Source organism: Lingula anatina, chromosome 3, assembly GCF_051362555.1.
Source record: "Lingula anatina isolate TDL-2025a chromosome 3, LinAna3.0, whole genome shotgun sequence".
NCBI lineage: Eukaryota > Metazoa > Brachiopoda > Lingulata > Lingulida > Lingulidae > Lingula > Lingula anatina.
In genome coordinates, this window is record NC_141769.1 from 30980553 (window position 1) to 31004308 (window position 23756).

At 36.4% G+C, this 23756-nt stretch overlaps 1 protein-coding gene across 2 annotated transcripts in view; it reads right to left on the reverse strand.

The window, feature by feature from the left end:
* Positions 1–23756, reverse strand: part of LOC147763224 (uncharacterized) — a 50424-nt gene that overhangs the window by 13125 nt on the left and 13543 nt on the right. For both annotated transcript variants that reach the window (XM_087009285.1, XM_087009286.1), the window contains exons 2-5: positions 5232–5656; positions 4562–5059; positions 4096–4209; positions 3510–3653 (exon numbers count right to left, since the gene is read on the reverse strand). In XM_087009285.1, the coding sequence (XP_086865411.1) occupies positions 3510–3653; positions 4096–4209; positions 4562–5059; positions 5232–5631 (1156 nt within the window). In that variant the 5' untranslated portion in view covers positions 5632–5656. The remainder of the gene's footprint in view (positions 1–3509; positions 3654–4095; positions 4210–4561; positions 5060–5231; positions 5657–23756) is intronic.

Below are 23756 nucleotides of genomic sequence, written 5' to 3' on the forward strand. Positions count from 1 at the left end.
ACATTGGTTTAAAATCCATATGCAATTATCTTCAAATGGCCACCTCACAGGTGTAAAATGCTATAAACAGTGCTTTTTTTATTCTACACACACTGGACAATAGAAGTGTCACCCCAACTGAACCAATACTTTGGGAGAGATAAATGACTGTGGAATTATGTGCTCCTGGTATCATTTTATTAACATCAAATTTCACAAAAATACACAAAATGAAAACAAAATATACATTCTACCAAGATATGCAACTTCAAGTCAAAAATCAGTTCTTAGTGACATAGCCACGTGACCTAATAACAGCTGCCAGCCTGCGAGGCAAGGATTCATATAATTGTCTCATGCGTTCAGGGCTAATTCATGAAAAGCATGATACACTGAATCTAAAAGAGTTTGTTTGCTGGTTGGACGGGCATTTGTCAAACGTTTTGACATATCATTCCACACATTTTCTATTATCTTTGCATCCGGTCTCTAGACAGACCACATCAAAATCAGTCGTCAGTCTTCAAGGCCATAGTTTTTCTTGGACGACCCATCAGAGGCAATTTGTCTCTTGATCCAGTGTTTCCATACCGAAACCAGACCCTCTGCACGGTTCTGACTGAACAATTAAATTGTATCGATATCCTGAAACTGCTTATATTCCGCCTCTTCAGGTTATAACTTGACGTTTATAATCGTTAGATAATTGCCTGTATCTTGCCGTATTGGAGGAAGACAGGAATAACATTTGCTGTACATGTACAAGACCAACAATACAATTCCATGGTACAGCGGTTTTATACTCATTAGTCACATTATAAGTAGACCAGGCATTTAAACTAACCAAGATCTGCCTACTTTGATTACTCTGATTTAGGGGGTGACATTTCTATTGTCCAATGTGTGTAGATACCATACCTGACATGATAAGGCTTCCAGACGCCGACACAGAAGAAAAGATATCCCACATTGAAGCAGAGATGAGTAGAATGAAAGAGGCCCAGTCCATCAATGTAACAGTAAGTACACCCCCTACACGCAAACTTAAGAATTTTGGTGAAGCTTCGCAAGAAGTGCTGAATTGGATTGAAGATACTCAAAGTATTTTATAATAATAATAATAACAAATTTATTTTAAGTCTAAAATCCATTTAAAATGTTCAGTAGACTTTACATAAAATATCATAAATAATACAACATAAAATATCGTAAATAAAATCTAGGTAAAACAGCCATTATTCCATACAATTAAAAGCAATTAATACAAGATTTATAAAAACAATTAAGAGTTAATCAAAATATTTCGTAAAAAGGTATGTTTTGAGTTCTTTTTTAAAATGTTTGGTAGACTGAATTGCTCGGATTTCCAGCGGTAATAGATTCCATTCCTTTGGACCTGCAGCTTTAAAAGATGTATCACCGTAGGTTTTTAATCGCATTTTTACTGGGTTAAGTAGCAATTGGTCTACAGACCGCAGATTTCGCATTGGAACATAGTGACTAACTAATTCATTGATGTAGATTGGTGCCAATCCATAAAAAGCATCGTGAGTAAAAACTAAAAATTTGAATAAAATTCTGGCTTGTAGAGGTAGCCAGTGTAAACTTTTTAAAACTGGGGAGATGTGTATGCTTGTGGATGTCCGAGTTAATAATCTGGCCGAAATATTTTGAATGCGCTGCAGTCTGGCAATTTGTTTCTTTGGACAACCGTAGAAAATGGAGTTGCAGTAATCTAATCGAGATGTAACTAAACAATTTATGACTGTGGCTGCAGCAGAGTCAGACAACTGATTGCGAATTGCACTTATGTTCCTAATGTTAAAAACTGCTGATCTGCATACACTGGCAATATGTTTGTTTATACAAAGCGATCCGTCTAAAAATACACCAAGATTTTACGAACAATTCCAAATTCAGACCCAACCAAAATCCTTATTACCCATTTGGAAGGGAGGGGATAAGGTTGATAGCTGAAGATGAAAAAGATTATTGATAAATTAGTTCAGGCCCATAGCCACTCTTTTTGCTGGGAAAATGTCCACTAAGGGTAAATTTTGCTCTATGTACTTGAGGATTTTATGGTTAAAGGTCCACTTTTTTAGAAAACGACCCCCTCCCCTCTGAAATTGCTGGCTACGGGAAAATATCAGAGACTTTTCTCGTAAATTGTTAGAATTGACTTTAATGTTAGTTAGAAAAAAAGGTCATTTGTGAAGAAGAATTTTCCGGTCTAAATCAAGAACAACCTTCAGTAAACTCAGAGAAGAGGCCATACGGATGGAAGAAGATGGAAAACAGTCCCAAGTCGTTCGATGTCAATTGCTACAGGCCAGTCAAAGAGAGTCCATGTTAGCCAACCGAACTGACGATTTATCCAAACAGATAGGAGTTTTGTCTGCAACCCAACAAGAGATGATTTCATGGATGAGAGAGCGAGAGCAACAGTAACAGCGATGACAACAACAGCGACCACAGCGGCGACAACAGCAACAACAATGGTACAATAATAATCGGGTCAGTAACAGTTTCCCACACTCATTTAACCGCTGTCGTTACTGTCAAAGGATGGATCATATACAACGTAACTGTCCTCAGCGTCAGAATCAAAATACACAACAAGCTAACACTACTACTAGAGCCTCCACCTCTTCCACTTCCATTGATGTTCACCCTCCCTTGTCTGAGGATCATTCAGAGGACCAGGGAAACTGAAGTGTCCTGCTGATGCGAGGCAAACAGACGGGGCAAATACTGTGGATGAAAATATTACAGCCTAAATATTCGGGAAATATCCAATCATACCATACAGCATATCTGGAGTGGAAACGGAGTTGTAACTCGACCTTGGCAATCAAGTTAATATTATAAAGGAGTGGCGGATTGAAGAAAATCTCAGTTTAAAGTCTCAATTTATAAATCTTCCCTTGTGCGCCTAATTTGGTCTTAAAGTGCAATTTAAGACCAAAACTGGACTGACATCTTCACCTGGAAAGTCAGCCCAAGTTTGGACTGAATGTGTGATGGGAGATAATTGCTTTACCACTTCAGTTGAAGTCAGACCAAATATAGACTTACTAACTGGAGTTTCAGTTCGTTTTAGTCTTAAGATCAAATGTGCACTATAATGCCTGTGGATGCAACAACTTGATTGAGAGTGACAGATTACAAAAATCCATCAGTTAACGGTATTGTAACGTTTTAAAGAAACGTTTAATCTTCTCAACAATGTTATCAGAGCGTTACCATAAAGCTTTGTTCAGCTGTGACATTTTTTGTTTTGACTTTATCATAATGTAATTTTGTACCATATGCAAAATGAAACCATGATGATGTTTTTATCAAACCCCTATTAATAGCTCTGTATTATATTATCTTTCTGTCAATTTTTAAAATAAAGGACAGTTTTTGGTCGAATGGACTTAGTCTTTTAAAATTCTTTCCGAGTAAAAACGTTGCTTCATTGAGCTCGTGAACTTTTGGCTACATAAATATCATCTGTGATTTAAACAAAACAAAGAAAACCGTACCTGCATCGAGGTCTGGCTGCAGCTGATGACCAACTATGTTCTCTGGCTCCACATCAGTGGGATCAAATTTCTGCAAGTCGCCGTGGAAGTAATTGTTAAAGCTGTTCCCATATGCTTCAATACTCTTTTTTGTACGTACCTCATCTGAAACAGATGCCCAAAATAAGTTAGCAAAATATCTATTGTCGAGTAAACTCATATAGTGAAACACTCCGAATGGATACCTGTTTTACTCTGAACTTCTAGCCCACCTACTCTTTCCACTCGTTACGTTTACAATAGTTTAAGGCATAATATAAGATGCTACATTAGTTTTACGTCCCTGAGGGACTTTTACCACAAGTTTGGGTTTAATGGAATTGTTTCTGTAAAGTGTTTAGTTTAAGATAACCCTTAATATAAGGTTTTATAGTGTACTGTAATTCTTCATGCAATGTGATGTTTGAGTATATTGTGACGCGGCATTTCATGCATTGTGTAAGGTAGTCTTTTACAGTCTTTATATTTCAAAAATTGCAAACTTGACATCAAATTAATTACGACGGAGTTAAGTAATAAATGATAATTAAAGCCTCCTTTTCCTCACCTTTGCCTATTGAAGTGAGCTTTCCAAGGGGATATACCTGACCCAACCGTACTGGTGTACTATTACTACTTGTAGGTTCGCCCGATTCAAATATTTTCTCTGCAGCTGAAATAACTAAAAAGAAACAGAATTGATCAAAGGTAATTTCTTTCATGAAAAAAGTGACTCTGTTTCTCCTACCAAATATCAAGAACGTCCTACCAGAAAGGTACATTAATTCCCCAACTCTCACTTCATGCATTTCTTTGAATATACTTGTGTGGGAGCATAACTTAAAAAAAAGTGTTTAAACTGACCAGGCAGTTGATATCAAACAAAATAAATTGAGGTTTTTGAAAGCCAAATATGAGGTTCGTGTTACGGCGAGAAAAAAGGCATCTTTGATTTTTGTTTCACCACGGAATAGAAACAAAGTGAATAAAAATATATTTAAAAATATATTTCAAAACACTGAATTTCACTTTACCTTTTGTCACATCTTTGACTTCTTTGGCGCGTGGTAAGCTTGTATCCCCATAAGCCTGTGCAACATGCACGACTTTGTCAAAAACACCATTATGTTTTGGGATCATTTTTTCCAACCAACCACCATCACCATTCATCACGACGTTTTCGAGCAGAACATCGTCTTGAGTGCCTTGGGTAAACCCAATAAAAGCATCATCTCCAAAATGTGGTGCTCCAAATGTAATACACCGTAATGTAGTACATGTAGTTTCCTCATTTGTTTGCTTTTTCCTTCTCATATGACATCTCATAAGCACAGTGACAAGTTGTGCCACAGCTCCTCCAATATAATGTCCACTAATGATGAGCTTCTTGTCCTTTAACTCTTCTAATAGGTGCACATAGGGGATTTTGCTTGCTAAATCAAATATGATTGATGATACGCGTCCTTCAAATAGGCTTTCCTGGTGTTCACAAAATGTTTTGTCTTTAGCGACAATATTCTTGATACCTGTAACTTTAAGATGAGATAATCTTCAGTTTTGTATTTTTAAAACTTACACCGCCATAATAAGTCGCATCAATTAACAAACCGTGTCTATCAAACAACACACTAAGAGTGCCCAATTAAAACAATGCATTTGCTTTATTCTGTTATTACTGTGTATATGTCGTAGCAGTCATATTACCTGCAATCGAAATAAAAATTTCTTTGGATCTGGCCCGAGCAATGAAATACCGCATCTTGACACCATGGATGTCCAATTCCCTCGACAGCTGATATTGCTCAAAGTCGTGAAACCCCTGCTCCTGTCTGGTCAGAAGTTGGAGTATTTCCTGGTAGTTATATGCACATTTACAACTAATTATGCTTCGTTGCCAATGCGCTGTCTCTTGCACATTTGGCATCTTTTGGCCTTCACTTGGATTTGGTCCTGAACTTGGACTTAAATCAGGTTTTAGCTTTCGCTTCAGATTTGGACTTAAATCAGGTTTTAGCTTTCGCTTCAGATTTGGGCGTATGAGTTTCCATAAACAAAAGGTGCTGATGACAAGTACCAATACCCCAGTAACTATATCAATAATCATTGCGATTTTGTTTTGAATCGTAGACCTGTAGATGATATAAAAATTATGAATTATTCACACAATGTAGTGTACAAGTTGCAATCATATGTAGTACCCATACTATGTACATTAGTATGTAAATTCTCTTAACATAGAGAGTATTATAGGTGGAGTGCGGCATAATAGTTAGCGACGTGTATATCTTTGGTAATTTATCATGACACTTCCTTTCTTTGCTTATAAACGACGCAAACATTCTTACATTTGAAAGAAACAATCCATAACTCGTAACAGTATGTTTAGTGTTTCCAAGGGGCATTATCCCAGCGGGTAATTTATGTTGTTTTAACGTTGAAACAACGTTGAACCATAACGTTGATAATACGTTGGATTAACATTGGGTTTGAAAGTTGACTCAACGTCAGATAACAACACTCTATCAACCCCAGTTGTTAGACAACATTCTTGCATGAAAAGACATTAAAATGACCTAAAATATTTTTATTTTTCGTACAAGACACAGGTACACAATTATAACGTACACTGTAAAAACATCCAAGTGCCTGCTTTGCCTCATTTTTTCAATGCATTTAGCTCCTAAGCTTGTTTTGCACATAAGCATGGTACTACCTTTTAGCCTGGATGTGTTTAGCAGTAGGACATGTTTGATGGCTAAATATACAACATTGGTCAAAAAGGTTGTCCCTCCCCCATTTCCATGTACTTTTATTTACATATTATCAGCCCACAGGTGTAAAGTGTTATAACTAGTGCTTTTTATTCCAGATACCATGTCTAACATGATTAATGGTTTAAAAAAATACATAATAGTGGTGAAAATATACACATTTTATACCATTTAGTCAAATGTATAACAGTACCCTCTACTCCAATGGTTTACTGTGATTTCTACAGATGTAAAGAAATGTCTATTAAATTGAAAAGACGCCTTCAAATGTCACCAAATTTACACAAAATTAGCATTAAGGTAGCATAAAGGTCACGTGCTAATAGCGTGTGCGTCTACCGCGAACTGCATTTATCTCCTGTAGATGGCGCGACAAGCCTTCAACAAGGGTAAAAATTCTGTTTCGTGGGATAAGATAAGATAAGAGTTTATTTAGCCAATTATAAAAATCGGAAATCATTTTCCTTTTGGAGCAATATACAGAGTAAAATAGGCATGCTATCAGTAAAAGTTCTCAATGATCCTCTGCCCTACTAACTTCAACATTACCTTTGGTGAGTGGTACCTTTACATTCTGATTCCTTCTAAAATCCACTATCATTTCTTTGGTTTTAGATACGTTCAAGATAAGATCATTACTCTCGCACCAGCTTAACACCGACTCAACAGATTCTCTATATGTACTCTCGTCATTATCAGTAACTAGCCCCACAAGCGTAGTATCATCCGCAAATTTCATGAGAAAAGTCCCGGAATTATCCCATTCTTCCTTAAACAGCTTGGGGGAGTTGGTCCACGTTTTTATGGGGTTGGTTCTCCTCTGCATTGCACACTGGGGTTAACTCCAGGACTCTATACGACAATCATAATTTTATCTATTTATTTCCCTCACCTGCGATCATTTTGATGACGCGCTTCACAAGTGGGACGATTTTTTCCCGGAGACAAGTGTTTAAACAATGCCCGGTCACTGAAAACGGTAGCTTTAGTGGCCTTAAACCAGTAATGTGATCTATTTATGCCCTATTCGAATTTTAATATGTCAACTAAAACCAACCAAATTTAGATAAAAATTCTAAAATTACTTTTAAGTATTCAATTAAAAAAATATGCCATATTGAAACATATTAAGAAAAGGCAATCTACGGAGCCTACCTGTGCCGATAGACATATCTTGTTGGCACTCGTCCAATTTTCTTACATATATACACTCGCTGTGCATGATCCACGGTACATACCGAAAACCCCACTGATACCACTCTAATTAATTAAAAAAAGAATTTAATTGCCATAATTTTCAAAAATTTTCAAAATGCTTTTATAATTTGACATGAGGATTGAGCAAAAGCAGAAATGAGAGACGGCTTTTATCTGGTCTACTCCAGCATACCTAGCACAAACCACATGTTAATGAAGACGGTCCCATTGTGGGGGAGGGGGTCACAGGCATGGAGTTCTTAACTTATTACGCTAAATAATATCAACGTTTCATGCATCTGGGGAAATACAGTGACTCACAGGTAAGATAAATGTCCAGTGGGACTCTCTGTGAATCTCCGCTTTTCACAGCCATATAAGTAACTGCATTTTCTTACAAGGATATATATAATATATATTGTCATCGGGGACAAAGGAAATGGCAGGTGCGTCTCGCTTCTAGATTAGATCTTCAATTAATTGTTTCTTCCTCATTGACGAGAGCTATTGAAAGGACAACAATTGACAAAGGGCCGAGGCATGCAGCATCTATTTCACTGACTCGAAAATTTACCGAGTCTTGCCGACGATGTGGTCGATCAATCGGAACAAGAAAAAAAATTTGTCGCATGGTTTTGACCTTTGGACTAAATGTTTTAGCCCAGAAAAATTAATTTTATAATAATATTTTTGTCGGATTGATTGGACCGGTCGAAATGCTTGACACATTACTGTCAATTCTGATGCAATAATGTATTATGCTTAACTGCATACCTAACATCAAATGTAAATTCTGCGCAACAGTTGATTAAGCATAGGTCCCAACTACGTCTTGGACGCACGTTTTTAGGTTCCTTGTGTCCGGCTAGGACGTAGCTAGATCGCACGTGGCGGCTGTTGATCATGTCGAAAAGTTAAGCCTAGGTCCCAACTACGTTTTGGACGTACGGTTTTTTGGTTCCTTGCGTCCGGCTAGAACGTACCTAGATCGCACGTAGCGGCTGTTGATCATGTCGAAAAGTTTCTACGTGCTCTTTGAGTCCTCCAAAAGTCGCACGATGGACGTGCTCCTCACGCACGAACTCCCACGTTTTCCCCATTTTTGGCCGTAGACCACACGTAGCAGCCCGTACGTTCGGTTGGGACCTAGGCTTTACTTGATTCATTCCCTGCGATCTAGCTGCGTCCAAGGAACCTAAAAACTGTGCGTCCAAAACGTAGTTGGGACCTAGGCTTTAGGATGAAAGTAAAATGTGTAAAAAGCATTAGACTGAGTTCCCATAGCTAGATCAATTTAACAGGATCAATCCAACTCTAAGAGGTTTCTCACTAAATTGCTTTCAGCTTAAGCGGCTTAGGATTCTGGCATGTCAGTTTCAGTGGGCGTGACAGACAGCTAAGCCACTTACATTGACTGCAATTTAGCGAGAATTCCCTTGCAGATACACCGATCCACAGTTAGCGTGGTAGGGTCTGGAAATGGCTTCAGGCTGATAAGAGTTAAAGTTTATACTTTGGAAATGCCAGAATGAGAATAAGTGAAAATTTCACCAAAAATGCTTAAACTCAATTAAATAAATAAATATACTATTCAATAGAGCTGTTTTCTAAATTGGGCTGTATGTCAATCCTAAGAAGCATTCTTGTAAGTTAAAAAAATACCGAAGATGTTACAGAGTAACAGTGCAGGGCTCCTGGTGGATGGAAGTGAAAAGTCACATCTTGAAAATGCCAGTTTGAAAAATGGAAAATTAAGAAAGGAAAAATTAGAAAAATATTAGAAAAAAAGCTGCCATTCAGTCTGATTACGACAATCGTTCCACCGGTGGAGCTGTCAAACTCAACTGCATTGTCTACCTGTAAGACTTTTCTGGCTTCTGATAAAAATTTATACTCATTCAAATCTCTTACCCGAGGGGTCTAAATCCTCGTGAAGCTGTGTAAAACCATTTTCTGTCTATTCAATTCTTTAACAACCATTCATAGACAACCCGTCATAGACAAAGAAAAGATCGTTAACGAGTGCTGCAATTTTGGTGAATCACACGGCAACACACTGAGGCATAACGAAAATTGCTCAACTCTGTTTAACACAATTTTCCTAAACTTCTCTCTCTGTATGCACCATGCAGCTCAGTTGAGTCTCATAGACTTTATCCTCATTGTCGTCACAGTACCACGTGACCCAGATCTTTTGCTTCATTTATGCATATTGAGGTGAGGTTTACTAAAACGCTTTTTTACTACTAATAGATTGTTTTTTATAATTTCTAAATGGCGGGGTTCGATTAAAAAATACCTCTAGTGTATAGATTGAGTGCTGAATCTTCAGAATTCGAGAAACGGATTTTTATGCACAGTCTCAGATCCTTTAAAGACATAAAATCCAATACAATTGCTCATGTGGAAATACAGAAAATGTACAGAGCTTCTGTTGGATGGGAGTTAAAAGTGACATCTTGGAGATGCTTGTGTTTGAAAAATAATTTTTAAAAAATTCAAATAAAATTCCGGTAAAGCTGCTATTAAAACTTTTAATCTAGCTGTATAACTAATAACATGATGTGAATAACCCTATTGAAATTGAGAATAATATGGCACTGTTATTCATCTTTAGCATTAATGTTAGCGTTACTGCGTTATTGATGTAATTTTTCTTTTGTATAAACTTATTTGCAATATTAAACAACATTTATCTGCATAACTATCACCGATTCCTAATTATGTGACCCAGTTAAGAGAGCTAAGCTTATGGGACTTCACAAGGAAATCTTATTGTGTGTTTTATATAATCTCATTTAATGGCCACTTGAAAATTAATTAGGCAAAAGACTTAATCAGACTAAAAAGCCCTGAATTTAGCTAATGATTACCCAAGGGGCAATAACATACTGACCGCCATCCATATACTGTGGCACCATAAAGCACTCTATAGAACTGCATTGCTTCCAAAACAGAAAACAACCACACTGATTTTCCAACACAAGCTGCACATCAGTCCCATGAAACTATTCAGTAAGTTTGAGAAGAGTAATTGACATGGTTTCCTTTAATGATCAATATGGAGGCAGTGCCCAAAATAGAATTGCCTTCAATTTTGATGCAATATTACATAGTGCTCAACAGCATAATGACCATCAATTTTTGATAATAAAATAAAAGTATCATGGATATTCAGAAAATGTGACATGGAAAGGTCTTCCAGGCCATGGAAGTTCAGAATCATACCTTCAAAATGCCAAAATGTAAACAAGAGATAACAGTACTGAAATGATTTTCTTTCTATTTCCAACACCTTTTTACATAAAACAAAATAATCAATGTACTGTCATTTTTAAATGGTTAACTAAGAAAATTGTTGACATAGGAAAAATATCAAAAGAACAGTTTTAAATGTCCAATTTGCTCCATTCTGAGATTCTGAACATAGTGAATGGTTGAATCTGACAAACGTCAATGATATAAGCTAATTTCCATTTTTGACACTTTATTACAAAATACACAATAACAGGTCTACCATCGTTTTTATATAAACAAGTAACAATCTTGTTAAGAAGCAGAAAATGTTGAAAGAATACTATTAGGCATTAAATTATTTCAATAATGAGACTGTTAATATGCCTAAGAATTAAATCTGAAGAAAAACCATTTATATTAAAAAGGCTAATAACTGCATTAAAACTCAACTGATTAAGTTTATTTTCAAACTTGATCTGTATACTAGTCAGAATGATCACTCCTGTGAGTTGCAAGACAAAAGGCTGTTTGGGTTTCCTTAAAATGCGTTATCAGTGCTGCATATATGCTGAAAAAAAGAAAAAAAGCATAAATTGAGTAAAAATATTACAATCAAGCTGATTTTCGAACTTGACCTGCGTATCATAAATATTCATCAGTTATGTAAGTTTCAACCCAAAAGGTGAAATGTTTTTCACTTATCGTGTTATCGGTGTTGCATATATGCATTCAGGTGCAGTGCAAAGAAAAATTCTTTCTCTATAACAGTCAATAGTTCCCAGCTACATGTGCCTTGGTATTCTCTTCACAACATCAGGTAATTTCACAGCTGCTCAATTGAACTTATACGAAAGGGCACAGAAAGCTCTTTTTAGTCTGAAAAGTTGTATGCCGCTCTGTAGTAGAATGTCGTCCTCACTAAAAGAAAAACTATTCGATACTCTAAACATGCCAGTCGCCACTTATGCTGCTGAAGTTAGGGGCCTTTCAAAAATCACCGACAGATCTCCAGTAGAAAAAATCCACCTACGCTTTTGCAAAGAACTTCTAGGCGTACATTCTAAAAGTACAAACCAAGCCGTCAGAGGAGAACTCGGTAGGCCACCACTATCCTTTAAAATCCAAATACAACTTATAGAATTTTGGAAAAAAAATATCAAACCTGGAAGATAATAGTTTATTGAAACAGGCCTACCTGGAAGAAATATAGCGATATACAATCTTTTAAAAACATCCAATCTTACAGAGATAAAGCAGGAAAACATGGCACGGTGTGAAGGTGTGAGACAAATACTTTTTGAGAACGGCTTTGGTGATGTGTGGCTAGACCAAACATATGATAAAATCTTTATCCAATGGTTTAGGGAAAGAATCAGGGACAGAATAACACAAGAATGGCAGACAGACATAACCAACACCAAGTCCAAATTGCAAGTTTATTGTCAATACAAGAACAAATATGTGAAGGAAAGATACCTAGATACAATTAAAGATAGAGACGTCCGTTTGCTTAGGGGAAAAAATTGGCCAAATCGTGACACAGCGGATAAAAGCGCCAAATTTTTCATGTGGGTACCTTTTGACATACTAAACCAAATTAGAGCCGTAGCCCACGGAAAAAATTTACCGTTTGGCCAAAAAATTCAAAATGGCTGCCAATTTGTGAAATTTTGTAGAAATATATACATATCTATGTTGATTTTTTATCAAATTAGGTATTTTCTCAATGTTTTCCAAATCCTTATTACCCATATTATGCACATGTGTCAGATAACAAACTAGTGTCCTTGGACTTCTTGTAAAATCCAAGATGGCCGCCGTATGGCATAGGAATACTAGAACATGTACAAGGGTTTTCAACTAACTAATGCCAACTATCTAATTAATTTCGTTTCTTATTAAACAAATAATATATTTGTGGTGAGTAACTAACCTTTATTCACAGGCAATTCGAGAAAAATCCTAGATGGCCCCCATATCAAAGGAATACTAAAATACACATAGGGCTTCCTCTGCCATGGAGATATAATATTAATTGATAAATTAGGTTTGTTTCTGAGTATTTTCCACATCTTTTTAATTCACATAATATATATTTGATAAGAATGTTATGTGTATCCTTTTTGAAAACAAAACAAAAAACAAAATGGCTGCCATTAGCCATAGAAGGTGGGGTTCAGTTAATACCTGCGAGAGATAGGCTTACAAATAAAATGAAGCTTAATTTAGTTGTTATTCTGTTTTTTAGTATTATTATCCCATGATACATATCTGTTAGGTAATTAATGTCCATATTTTATCATTTTGGGGTAATCCAAGATGGCCTTTTTTTCCCCATAAGAAAACTGGTGCATTAGACTTTATAGGCACTTCTAAGGCAGATGAGGGTAATCATGATATTTTTTCAAAATACTTAAGGGTATACACTTGTTACCCACCAGATAGATATCTAAAAGTCCAAAAAGAATGTCGGAAATACCGAGAAACAAAATTCATTTTATATTGAAGCCAATGTCTCTCTGGCAGTAGTTGACTGTACTATTCCTATTGTTAATTGCAGCAATCTTGAATTTTCTCAAATAAGAAAGATGCACACTTGCTACACACCAGATTTATAAAAAGTAAGGTTAATAAGGATGTCAACATGTTTAAACATCAAACGGCTTTATTTCATGTTGGAATCAATGTCTGAACTGTTCTATTAATTGACACCATGTGCATTTGAATGATATATTTCCATGACAACTGGCAGCTATCTTGGGTTTTCTCCGAATAAATCTCAAGGATACATACACTTTCAAAACACACAAAGATAAACAGGATATGAAAAACATTTAAAAACGACCCAAAGTGAACTACATTTAAATCGTACTCAGTGTATCTCTAGCATTATTTGATTATGTGTTCGAATATTCTAATGACAAAGTAGGGGTGGGCAAATGACAAAAATTTTTTAAAACAGGTGGAATCTATGGCCATTTTTGCTGCTGAACACAAATCTGACAATATTTTTAACCAAAGCTAAAGATTTATATTGGTATCTGCTATTTGTTTGTGAAAAAAGGCGGGAAATGGCTTTTTGGCCATATTTTCACAGTAAAGTACATAAAAATGATGTGTAATATGTCTTTCCATATGTTTTGAGGGTTGCTGAGTTCAAATATGAGCATATTCAAGACATTGGCAATATTGTTAGGGTGACATCTGTATAAATATGTTATTTAAAACAAACATATACATAAAGTACACACTTCGAGCCAAAGATAAATATAAATAATGGCCATTATGTACATGCTGAATTCATGGATTACAGTTTGGTATAAAAACAATGCTGAAAATACCTTCATGGATGTGTACCAACAAATTTTATGCTGTATAATTTTCCTTTTCTTCAGAACAGGTAAAACTTTGTCAGGTGACATCAACCTCTTACAACCTCTAAGCTCTTGACCTTGGAATAGTACTTAGTTTCAGTTGTGTAGTTTAAGAGTATCTCACCACAACCATGAAAGCATCAACAAGAAATACACTGAGACCAGAAGGCACTGTAAAGCCCCCTGTCACACTTATTTGGAATCTGAAGTAATCAAGCAGAATGAGCCATAATGACGAATTTTCAAAATTCGCGCCACATTCGTTGGGTAATATCAAATTGACCTAAATTCCAACAAGAATACCTCAGAATGCGCTTCGAACCCACCTGGAATGATTCGTGCACATTTCGGTTGTATTAGCTCTCAGATGCAGCTCGAATGTAGTTGGAACACATTAGGAATATCGTTAATGCTAATGCCGTTCACCCTAAATATAGTGAGAATATTTAGAATGCACTTCAAATGCCATACGAGTGTGGTTTCATTGTTGGCTGAATCCCAGCCTGCCATCAAGATGCATTTGAGTTGCATTCCTGCTCATTGGGGGCACAATGTGGAACATTCTTACAAGATTTGAAGCGCCTTGCCATTTTGAGAATGAGCAAAACATTTAACAGGACGCAAGAATAGACCCAAACATTTAGAATGCGCTTAGAATTTTAAGATACTTCAAATATCCAGGAACAAACAAGAAATTTTTATTCCGACTACATTCTAGCTCATTCCGCCTCTAGTGTGACTAGGTTATAAATGAAGACAATAAGGATATTGTCACCGTTCACCCAAAACTCCTTATTTACTGCCTTACATACATTCTTTTCGGTGATAAATAAATTTTCAGTGTTCAGTGATTACATTAATTAACATTTACACATGTCATCTTATGGGTGACGGTATAATTGCAGTTTGGGGGTAAAAACTGAAAAATCGGTTTCTCAAATGTCTGTTTTACCTGAACACCCGTGATCACTATTTCAAATCCAATTTAATGACACCATTTAGTACCCCAAAACCCTGCCAGCGATTTTTTTAAGCCTTAGTTCAGATTTGATCGTTGATAAAGCAAAATAATACCTTTGTTTTTAGAAGATCTGTCATTACGGACTCATGACTCCATAACAAAAGCATTTAAACCATAATGTTGGCATGGGATTGTAGCACATGCCCTTGTGGTCCATTGGCCAATCCTTGTGATAAAATCTTGTTCGGGGATGAAGTTAAGCCCCATATGCATTGCTAACTAATCTCAAAAAAGAAAGCTGTTAAATAGATGATTAAAGCTTTGAGTTGCTTATGCTTATACATTGCATCAAAAAATATAAACGCCGTTATTTCATATTTTCAAGAGTTTTTCATTGTTTCAAAGCAGCACAAAGACAGATACATTATTGAATAATTAGATGCAGGAAAAAACTCATTTTCGGTATCTGGATGGTAATAAAAAGTAACAATATCCTTAATGCTCTGCTACTGAGTGTTCTACTGTAAATATTCCCAAATGTAACTAACATTATGCTATTCTATATGTCAAAAATTTTCAGTTTCATGTGATCCTTGAACAATACTGACCATATTTGTTGTATTATTGTTTTTCCGAATTTAAAAGCCACAGTTGCATATAAACATTTGTATTTATGTACACAGAAATGGTGATTTTGGGGTGATTTTTACCTCAAAATGACCAAAAAATCCTCTTTTTAACCCAAAATGAAGTGACCCAACCAAAATGATGTATCTATTTATGCTCATTGATCATGAAATCATATGGTTAGACATATAAAAAGCCATGTTTGAACTGATATTTAAAGATTTACATGAGAAATATGTGATTTGAGGGAGCGTTTGGTGGCCATTTTGAAAAATCACCTAATACCAATATCAGATGTAATTTAAAATGAAAATACTTATTAGATTTGTATTCAGCAGCCAAAATGGCCATAGAATCCACTTGTCTGAATTTTAAATTTCTTAAAAAAGCTTTCATTTGCCCACCCCTAACAAAAGGCAGACATCTTGAATTTTTTTCAGAATACCCAAAGATACACACATACACACATGCTACAGACCAGGTATACATCATAGGGGTAATAATAAATGGAATGAAAAACATATATTATTTTTAAAACAAACCCATGGAAATGTACATGTAATTGTATAATGAACCATATGCCTCTCTAGCAGCAATTGAAACCCACCCATTAGTATTCCTATGTTAAATTGTAGGTATCTTTTTCTCAGAATATCCAGGGATGCACACTATTTACCCACCAGATATATATCATAGGACTAATAAGGATGGGCAAAACTTGATGAGCAAACACAAATTCACCCTGGTAGTAGATGAAAAGCCATGGATGTGCAGTTGTAATTCCAGTAGTATTCCTATGGCCAGTGACGGCCATCTTGGGTTTTCTCAAAATGATCAAATATGCACATTTATTACCTGCTAGATATGTATCACAGTGTAATAATAATGTGTAAAACACTAAAAAATAAACTGAATTTGATAGTGAATTAGCTGGCATTAGTTCCAACCCTTTATAATACTAGAAGTATTCCTATTACATATGACGGCCATCTTTGATTTTCTCAAAATGCCCAAGAATACAGTTAGTTACTCACCACATACATATTGTGTGGGTAGAAAGGATGGGGAAAACACTCAGAAACCAGCTTAATTTGATAGTGAAAAATTAATCTTTCCAGTTGCCATTAGTTGAATCCCACGTACACTAGAATTCCTGTGGCACATGGCAGCCATCTTGGATTTTCCAAAAAGCCCAAGAACACTTCGTAGTTACTCACCACAAACATATTATGTGGGTAACAAAGATCTGAGAAACAAACTTAATTTGATAGTGGACAACGTATCGTTCTAGCTGATAATAGTTTTGCACTAGTATTCCTATGGCTGTTTCTATGGCAAATGACAGGCATCTTGGATTTTTTCAAAAAGTCCAAGGGAACTTGTTTGCTATCTGACATATATGAATAAAATGGGTAATAAGGGTGTGGAAAACTCTGAGAAAATAATTCATTTGATAAAAATCAACATAGGTATGTACATATTTCTAAAGTATTCAACAAATTGGCGGCCATTTTGGATTTTTGGCCAAATGGTTTTTTTCCGTGGGCTACGGCTCTTATTTGATTTAGAATGTCAAAAGGTACCCACATGCAAAATTTGGTGCTTTTATCCGCCGTGTCACGATTTTTGCCTTAAGCCACCGGACAATATAATTCATACTTATTTATAAGTGTATTCCTATTGTACATTTTCATCTACACATGTAGATGCATTTGATACAACGAATAAAGCTATATGCTGCAAAAAGTGAAAAAACAGCATAACTTTCATAAAAATAACCCGATAATGCTGCTTTTCGAACTTGACTTGCATATTATGAATATTCAACAGTTCTGTAAGTTTCAAGCCAAAGGAAAAAACGATTTTCCACTTAAAACAATAATAACTCTTCCTTTGAGATTCAAAATTCCACAAGAAATACATTGTAAACAACGCATGGAAATATATTCTATTGCATTTTCCAACTAAAACGACTGTTATTGTACTTAAACTAAAATCTGTGCTTGTCACTAGGGATTTCGATGCCTTTCTTCACGGTCGTCAAGGCATCCGTTCACAATGACGTTGAGGTGTCACGCGGATTCTCGCGTTCATTCGAGACCAAAATAACATGGCGGGAAACGCGTTGCAAGTTGCGAGTTTTTGTACAGTGCGTCGGATAACGAAAAGCCCAGAATTGCACACATTGTAGATATACCGGTAAATGCATTTTGAGCAATAAGACGAATATATCTTATGAATCTTATATTATTGTTATATAGTTTTGTTGTTGTCTGCTTTTCCCGCGGTTTTAAGTAGGTCACCAGAAACTATCGCTCGATATCGAGTGACTATGTAATGTCAAAGAGGGCTCCGTCAGTTAAAAATCTATAAAAAGATTTTAACAAAAAACGTACGTTAAGGAAAAAAACAGGGGTTAACTTTGAATGCAGGAATGGGGTCGTTGACCATTGGTAAGTACGGGAAAATTGCCGTTTTTTTTCAGGAAAATCGTATTTTTGGCCAAAACGAAGAGTTATTATGACTTTAACGTGTTATCGGTAAAAGTGTACGGCAACGGCGACAGCGACGGCGACGACAGACGGAGGTGACGGATATATGTACAGACACATCTGTGTCTGTTCATTAAATGGATAAGAATTGGTCGGAATGGACCAACATTTTCTTTTAAGTTTTCCTCGGATGACCCACTCATATTTAATGTACTTCGGTTGTTAAGTAAGCAGACTAATCGAATGATGCTCCCTTTGTGAGGTTTCCCCGGTCGGGATTACCTCAAGTTTTCCGGTAAGAAAAGAACGTTAAATTTCTTTATTTTTCAGTGATATTTCTCTAATAAGTCTATAATTGAAGCCACTGACATATTGTTTCGCAAACAAGTATATTTGTATGTACCTGTACACATTAAAGGCACATGAGTCTTTATATGAGATTCAAAATTCCACAATAAATACATTGTAAACAACACAAACATATCGTCATTGCCATTTACCGCCCATGGCCAGAAATGCGCAGCATTCACGGGATACGCGAGGGCGCTACAGTAGGGCTTCACGTGACTCAACTAGCCAATCACAGCACAATAATGGCATCGCACACAGACTCTGTGATAAGTGCTCAGCCCATTGTCAAGTAGTGTTAGTTCATGGTAACAAGCGTCTGACATGTGCAGAGAAGTTTATTGTAATATATATTGTTCTTATTGTTACATTATTAAATCTAACTCTGTATCCAAGTAGTAACTATACTGTACCAAGTCAGGTACTGATGATGTGCAGGGGTCTTATATTCCAGAATAAGCCATTACCACTAATTTATAACTTTAATTTTGTTTAATATGTTATTCATGAAAGAGTTCATGAAAGATTATTTTAATTTGTTAAATCGTGATCTTATCCTTTTTATATTAAAATAATTGAATAATGTGGGTAAAATTGGTCTTCCTCTTCTTATTTGCATTTTTCCTTTACTACAAGATTATTTTGGAACAGTTGCAGCATTAAAATTTAAAATAAATAGCAATCTGAAAGAGGAAATTTGCATAATTATTAAATGATGATAGGAATTTTGGATTAAGAGATTAGTTAAATACTGAGTAGTGATATTGTCAGTCAATTTATGTAGAATCTGATGATATGATTGAAAATACTGTTTGAATTCTTGGCCTTGCACTGGGCAGTTTCACATTTGTGCCAAGTGCTTTTTTGGACTCCATTGTACAGTGGTAAAAGTTCTTCAATTGCCATGAAAGTTTTTAATCAGACTCTGTATGGTGCTGCTATCTGCTGGTGCTATCGGCAACGAATTAGTTTGCCTTTGTTTCTGAGTGAATCTACCGTCTAAAATCACTATTTCTGAAAATATGTGCGTTTTGCTGAGGGTAGGCTAGGCATATACGGCAAACTTCTTAGTACGTGTGTACAACAGAATTTTTTTAAAAACCCTAGCGATGTTTGGTCAGGAGGTGCTTGAAGCATAGCACAGCGTTGCTGTCTATCGGCATCAGGCCGTTAGTTTGTCAATTATCACGAATTACCCACGAATCGAGAACCCATTCATTTTCCTATGGCAATGGAGTTTGTTTTCTTGTGAATGACAGATGGTGCATGGATGTTAAAATTGAGACCCATTTATGCTCGCCGGACCTTGAGTATATTACCATCAAATGCAGGCCATTCTACTTGCCTCGGGAGTTTCCATGCATTTTCATCACGGGCGTTTATATTCACCCCAAGGCGGATAATAATCATGCTATTAGGACTTTGTCATCAGTCATTTCGTCAAAGGAAAACTCCCATCCAGACTCAGTTTCCATTATCCTAGGTGATTTTAATAAGGCTAACCTGAAATCAGCTCTACCAAATTACCGCCAATACATTACATTCCCCACAAGGGGCAATAACGTACTGGACCATTGTTATTGTGCGACGAAGAATGCCTACAAAGCAATCAAGCGATCGAGCCTTGGAAATTCGGACCATTGCACTGTATTACTGATACCTGTCTACAAAACTGCGTTGAAAAGTGCGAAACCATTATCCCGAAACGTGAAATCTTTCTCAAAGTCTGCGATAGACAGCTTGCATGATTGCTTTGAATCCACTGATTGGGCAGCCCTTAAATCGGACAACAGCATCCATGACTTCACTTTAGTGGTAACTGAGTACATCAAGTTTTGTGAAGAGATCTGCATTCCTTCTAGGACTATTAAGCAATACCCGAACACTAAACTGTGTGTTGACAAGAACATAAAGAATCTTATAAAAGCTAAAGACCAAGCGTACCGTGAGAAAGAAACAAATGTTGCAGCATATCGTAAAACAAAATTGGACCTAAAAATTGCCATCAAAAAAGCAAAGAAAAAGATGAATTCGAAAATCGAACAGAAATTCCAGTCCAATAGTGCAAAGGATCTCTGGGACAATATCGCTCTGGTCACACAGTATAAAGGGTCCAGACGTGCCGTTGATACAGAGGACTCCACACTCCCTAACAAGTTGAATGAGTTTTATTCTCGTTTTGATAGGACCAACCACACTCAGGTCCACACACCAACCCTAGGGGAGCGCGTGCCGCCATTTACTATTCAATCATGGCAAGTCAAGTGTTATTTCTCGGCTTTAAACACCAGGAAAGCTCCAGGCCCTGACGGTATAACATCACGACTTTTAAAGGAATGCGCAGCCCAGCTTTCAGATGTGTTCGCGGAAATATTCAACTGGTCAATTGAAATGTGCAGAGTGCCTGAAATATGGAAGACAGCAACCATCATACCTGTGCCAAAAAGTAAAACTGTAGAGAATTTAAATGATCTCCGTCCTGTTGCTTTGACACCGGTGCCTATGAAGATATTCGAAAAACTTGTTCTGTCTTTTATTAAAACTTTAGTGCCAAATAGCTTTGATCCACTCCAATTTGCCTACCGCAGTAACAGAAGTGTAGACGATGCTCTTTCTATGTGTTTACACAAAGTTCTCGAACATCTCGATTGTAAAAATGCCTATGTTAGAATTTTATTTGTTGACTATAGCTCAGCATTTAATACTATTGTACCAAGCAAATTGTATTTTAAACTTTTGGATGATCTTAACTTTCCACCAGCACTCTGCGATTGGATTTTAGATTTTCTTTTAAACAGAAAACAGTCAGTAAAAGTCGGTTTTAACTTCTCGGACACTATAGTTTTAAACACTGGCACACCCCAGGGCTGCGTCTTATCACCTTGTTTATATACGTTATTCACCCACGACTGTGTGGCGAGGGAGGAAAATACATTTTTAATGAAGTTTGCCGATGACACAACTTTAGTCGGCTTGATACACCATAATGATGAGATGTCATACAGGCAGTCGGTTACAAGTTTAGTAAATTGGTGCACAGACAATGACTTGATATTAAATGTGAGCAAAACAAAAGAAATGATCATAGACTTCAGAAGAAATCAGATAAGTAAAAATCCCTTGGAAGTTAACGGTAAAGCGGTCGAACAGGTTTCTAATTATAAATTACTAGGGGTTCAGCTGAATAATAGGTTAACCTGGGGCGATAACATCACGAAGCTATTGAAAAAGGCACGTCAACGAATGTATTTCTTAAGGAAATTGAAAGCTTTTACCAGAAATGTGTTTATTTTAACGAACTTTTACAGGTGTGTTTTAGAGAGTATTTTAACTTATTCAGTAACTGTTTGGTATGGACGTGCAACTGTGGAGGAGAGGAACAAGTTGGAAAAGATCGTCGAAACTGCAGGGATTGTAATTGGAACAGATCTAACTCCCGTCCATACTATATATCTAGACAGGACTAAAAAGAAAACATTATCAATAATGACTGACAGTTCCCATCCAGCCCATACCCTTTTTAAATTTTTACCTAGCAATTCGAGACTCTTAGCTTTTAAGGGTAGTAAGCGATTTTTAAATAGCTTTTATCCTTCGGCAGTAACTATTTTTAACTCTAACATGTAATTTTAATTTTCATTTTTTATATTTCAATGGCGCTACTACAGGGCAAAAGATTCCCGATTTTATACATTTGTATTTTATTGGCTTAATAAATTATTATTATTATCTAGCAACTCATTAAAAGTGCACGCATGCGCAGTGGGCTAAGCGTGACGTCATGCAGTGCATTTCTGGGGATGAAAAGGACTGTTATTCCGAAGAGAATTCAATTATCGTTTACCCCAGAAAAATCCATTTAATGGCACTTTTCCTGCAAAAATGAAGTGTTGTTATACCTTTTATCAAATAAGGAGTACATGTACATATACAGTGGACATTACCTATAGAACCCCAACCAAAAAAGGCACATAGGTACTGAAAGAAAAAGTAATCCGTCTCTCGTGACTAAAAATAACAAAGGTGACGGTGACATCTCATTTTAATTTACAGGATCTCCCACGAAGTTTTGGTGTCAAATTATAAGTGTCCTGTGCATACAGGAAAATTGGGTGAAGCAGAGGCCTAAAATATCTGATATTAGTTTTGATTGTGATCATCTTGAATTAGATATTCTTTCACCTTGTTACAGGTTGAAATTCAAGTCTACTAAAATCTTGGAAATAAATTACCAGGTGTTCAATGGCTGTGCAACATTGTGAAAAGCTTTGCTGCTGACAAAGTTGAACATGCATGTAGTAGTATTAAGGAAGATGACAAATTCAAACCTATTTAAAATATACGGGTCCTTGAGGATGCACCATTGAAAGACAAAGCAGGACTAAGGGTGTTTTTTGGTCAGAATTCTAGTGTTTTTGGTTCACAGAGAAAAAGGCACTATTTGGTGAAATATTCAAAGTATTTGTTTAAAATTATGTCGGTAGCTATCGAACTTGCAGGAGAGGCGAGAGGCGAGGAGGGCCTATGGTTTTTGATCCCCTTCCCCTTTGCGATTCGTTGACTCCCTTTTACCTCGAAAGATCACAAAAGGACTGGTAGAGGTTTTCTTTTAAACCAAGCGTTTTTCTTTATTAACTTTAATAATTTCATATTTAATTTTAATACTACGTAACACCTAGGAGATTGATTATCGTGTACACACACTGGACAAAAGAAGTGTCACCCCCCTACCTCAGAGTAATAAAAGTAGGCAGATCTTGGGTACTTATAATCCCTGGTCTACTTATAATGTGACTAATGAGTATAAAACCGCTATACCATGGAATTGTATTGTTGGTCTTGTACATGTACAGCAAATGTTATTCCTGTCTTCCTCCAATATGGCAAGATACAGGCAATTATCTAACGGTTAAAGGTGCAAGTTATTAACCTGAAGAGGCGGAATATAAGCAATGTCAGAATATCGATACAATTGAATTGTTCAGTCAGAACCGTGCAGAGGGTCTGGTCTCGGTATAGAAACACTAGATCAAGAGACAAATTGCCCTGATGGGTCGTCCAAGAAAAAAATACTGGCCGTGAAGACCGACGACTGATTTTGATGTTCAGGTTGTCAAAGTTCGACACTGCTTGTCAGTTGACAACACAGTGGAACAATTTCACACATAAGAATGTGTCTGTGAAAATTGCTAGGCGTCGGTTACATGCTCTGAGAGTGTACA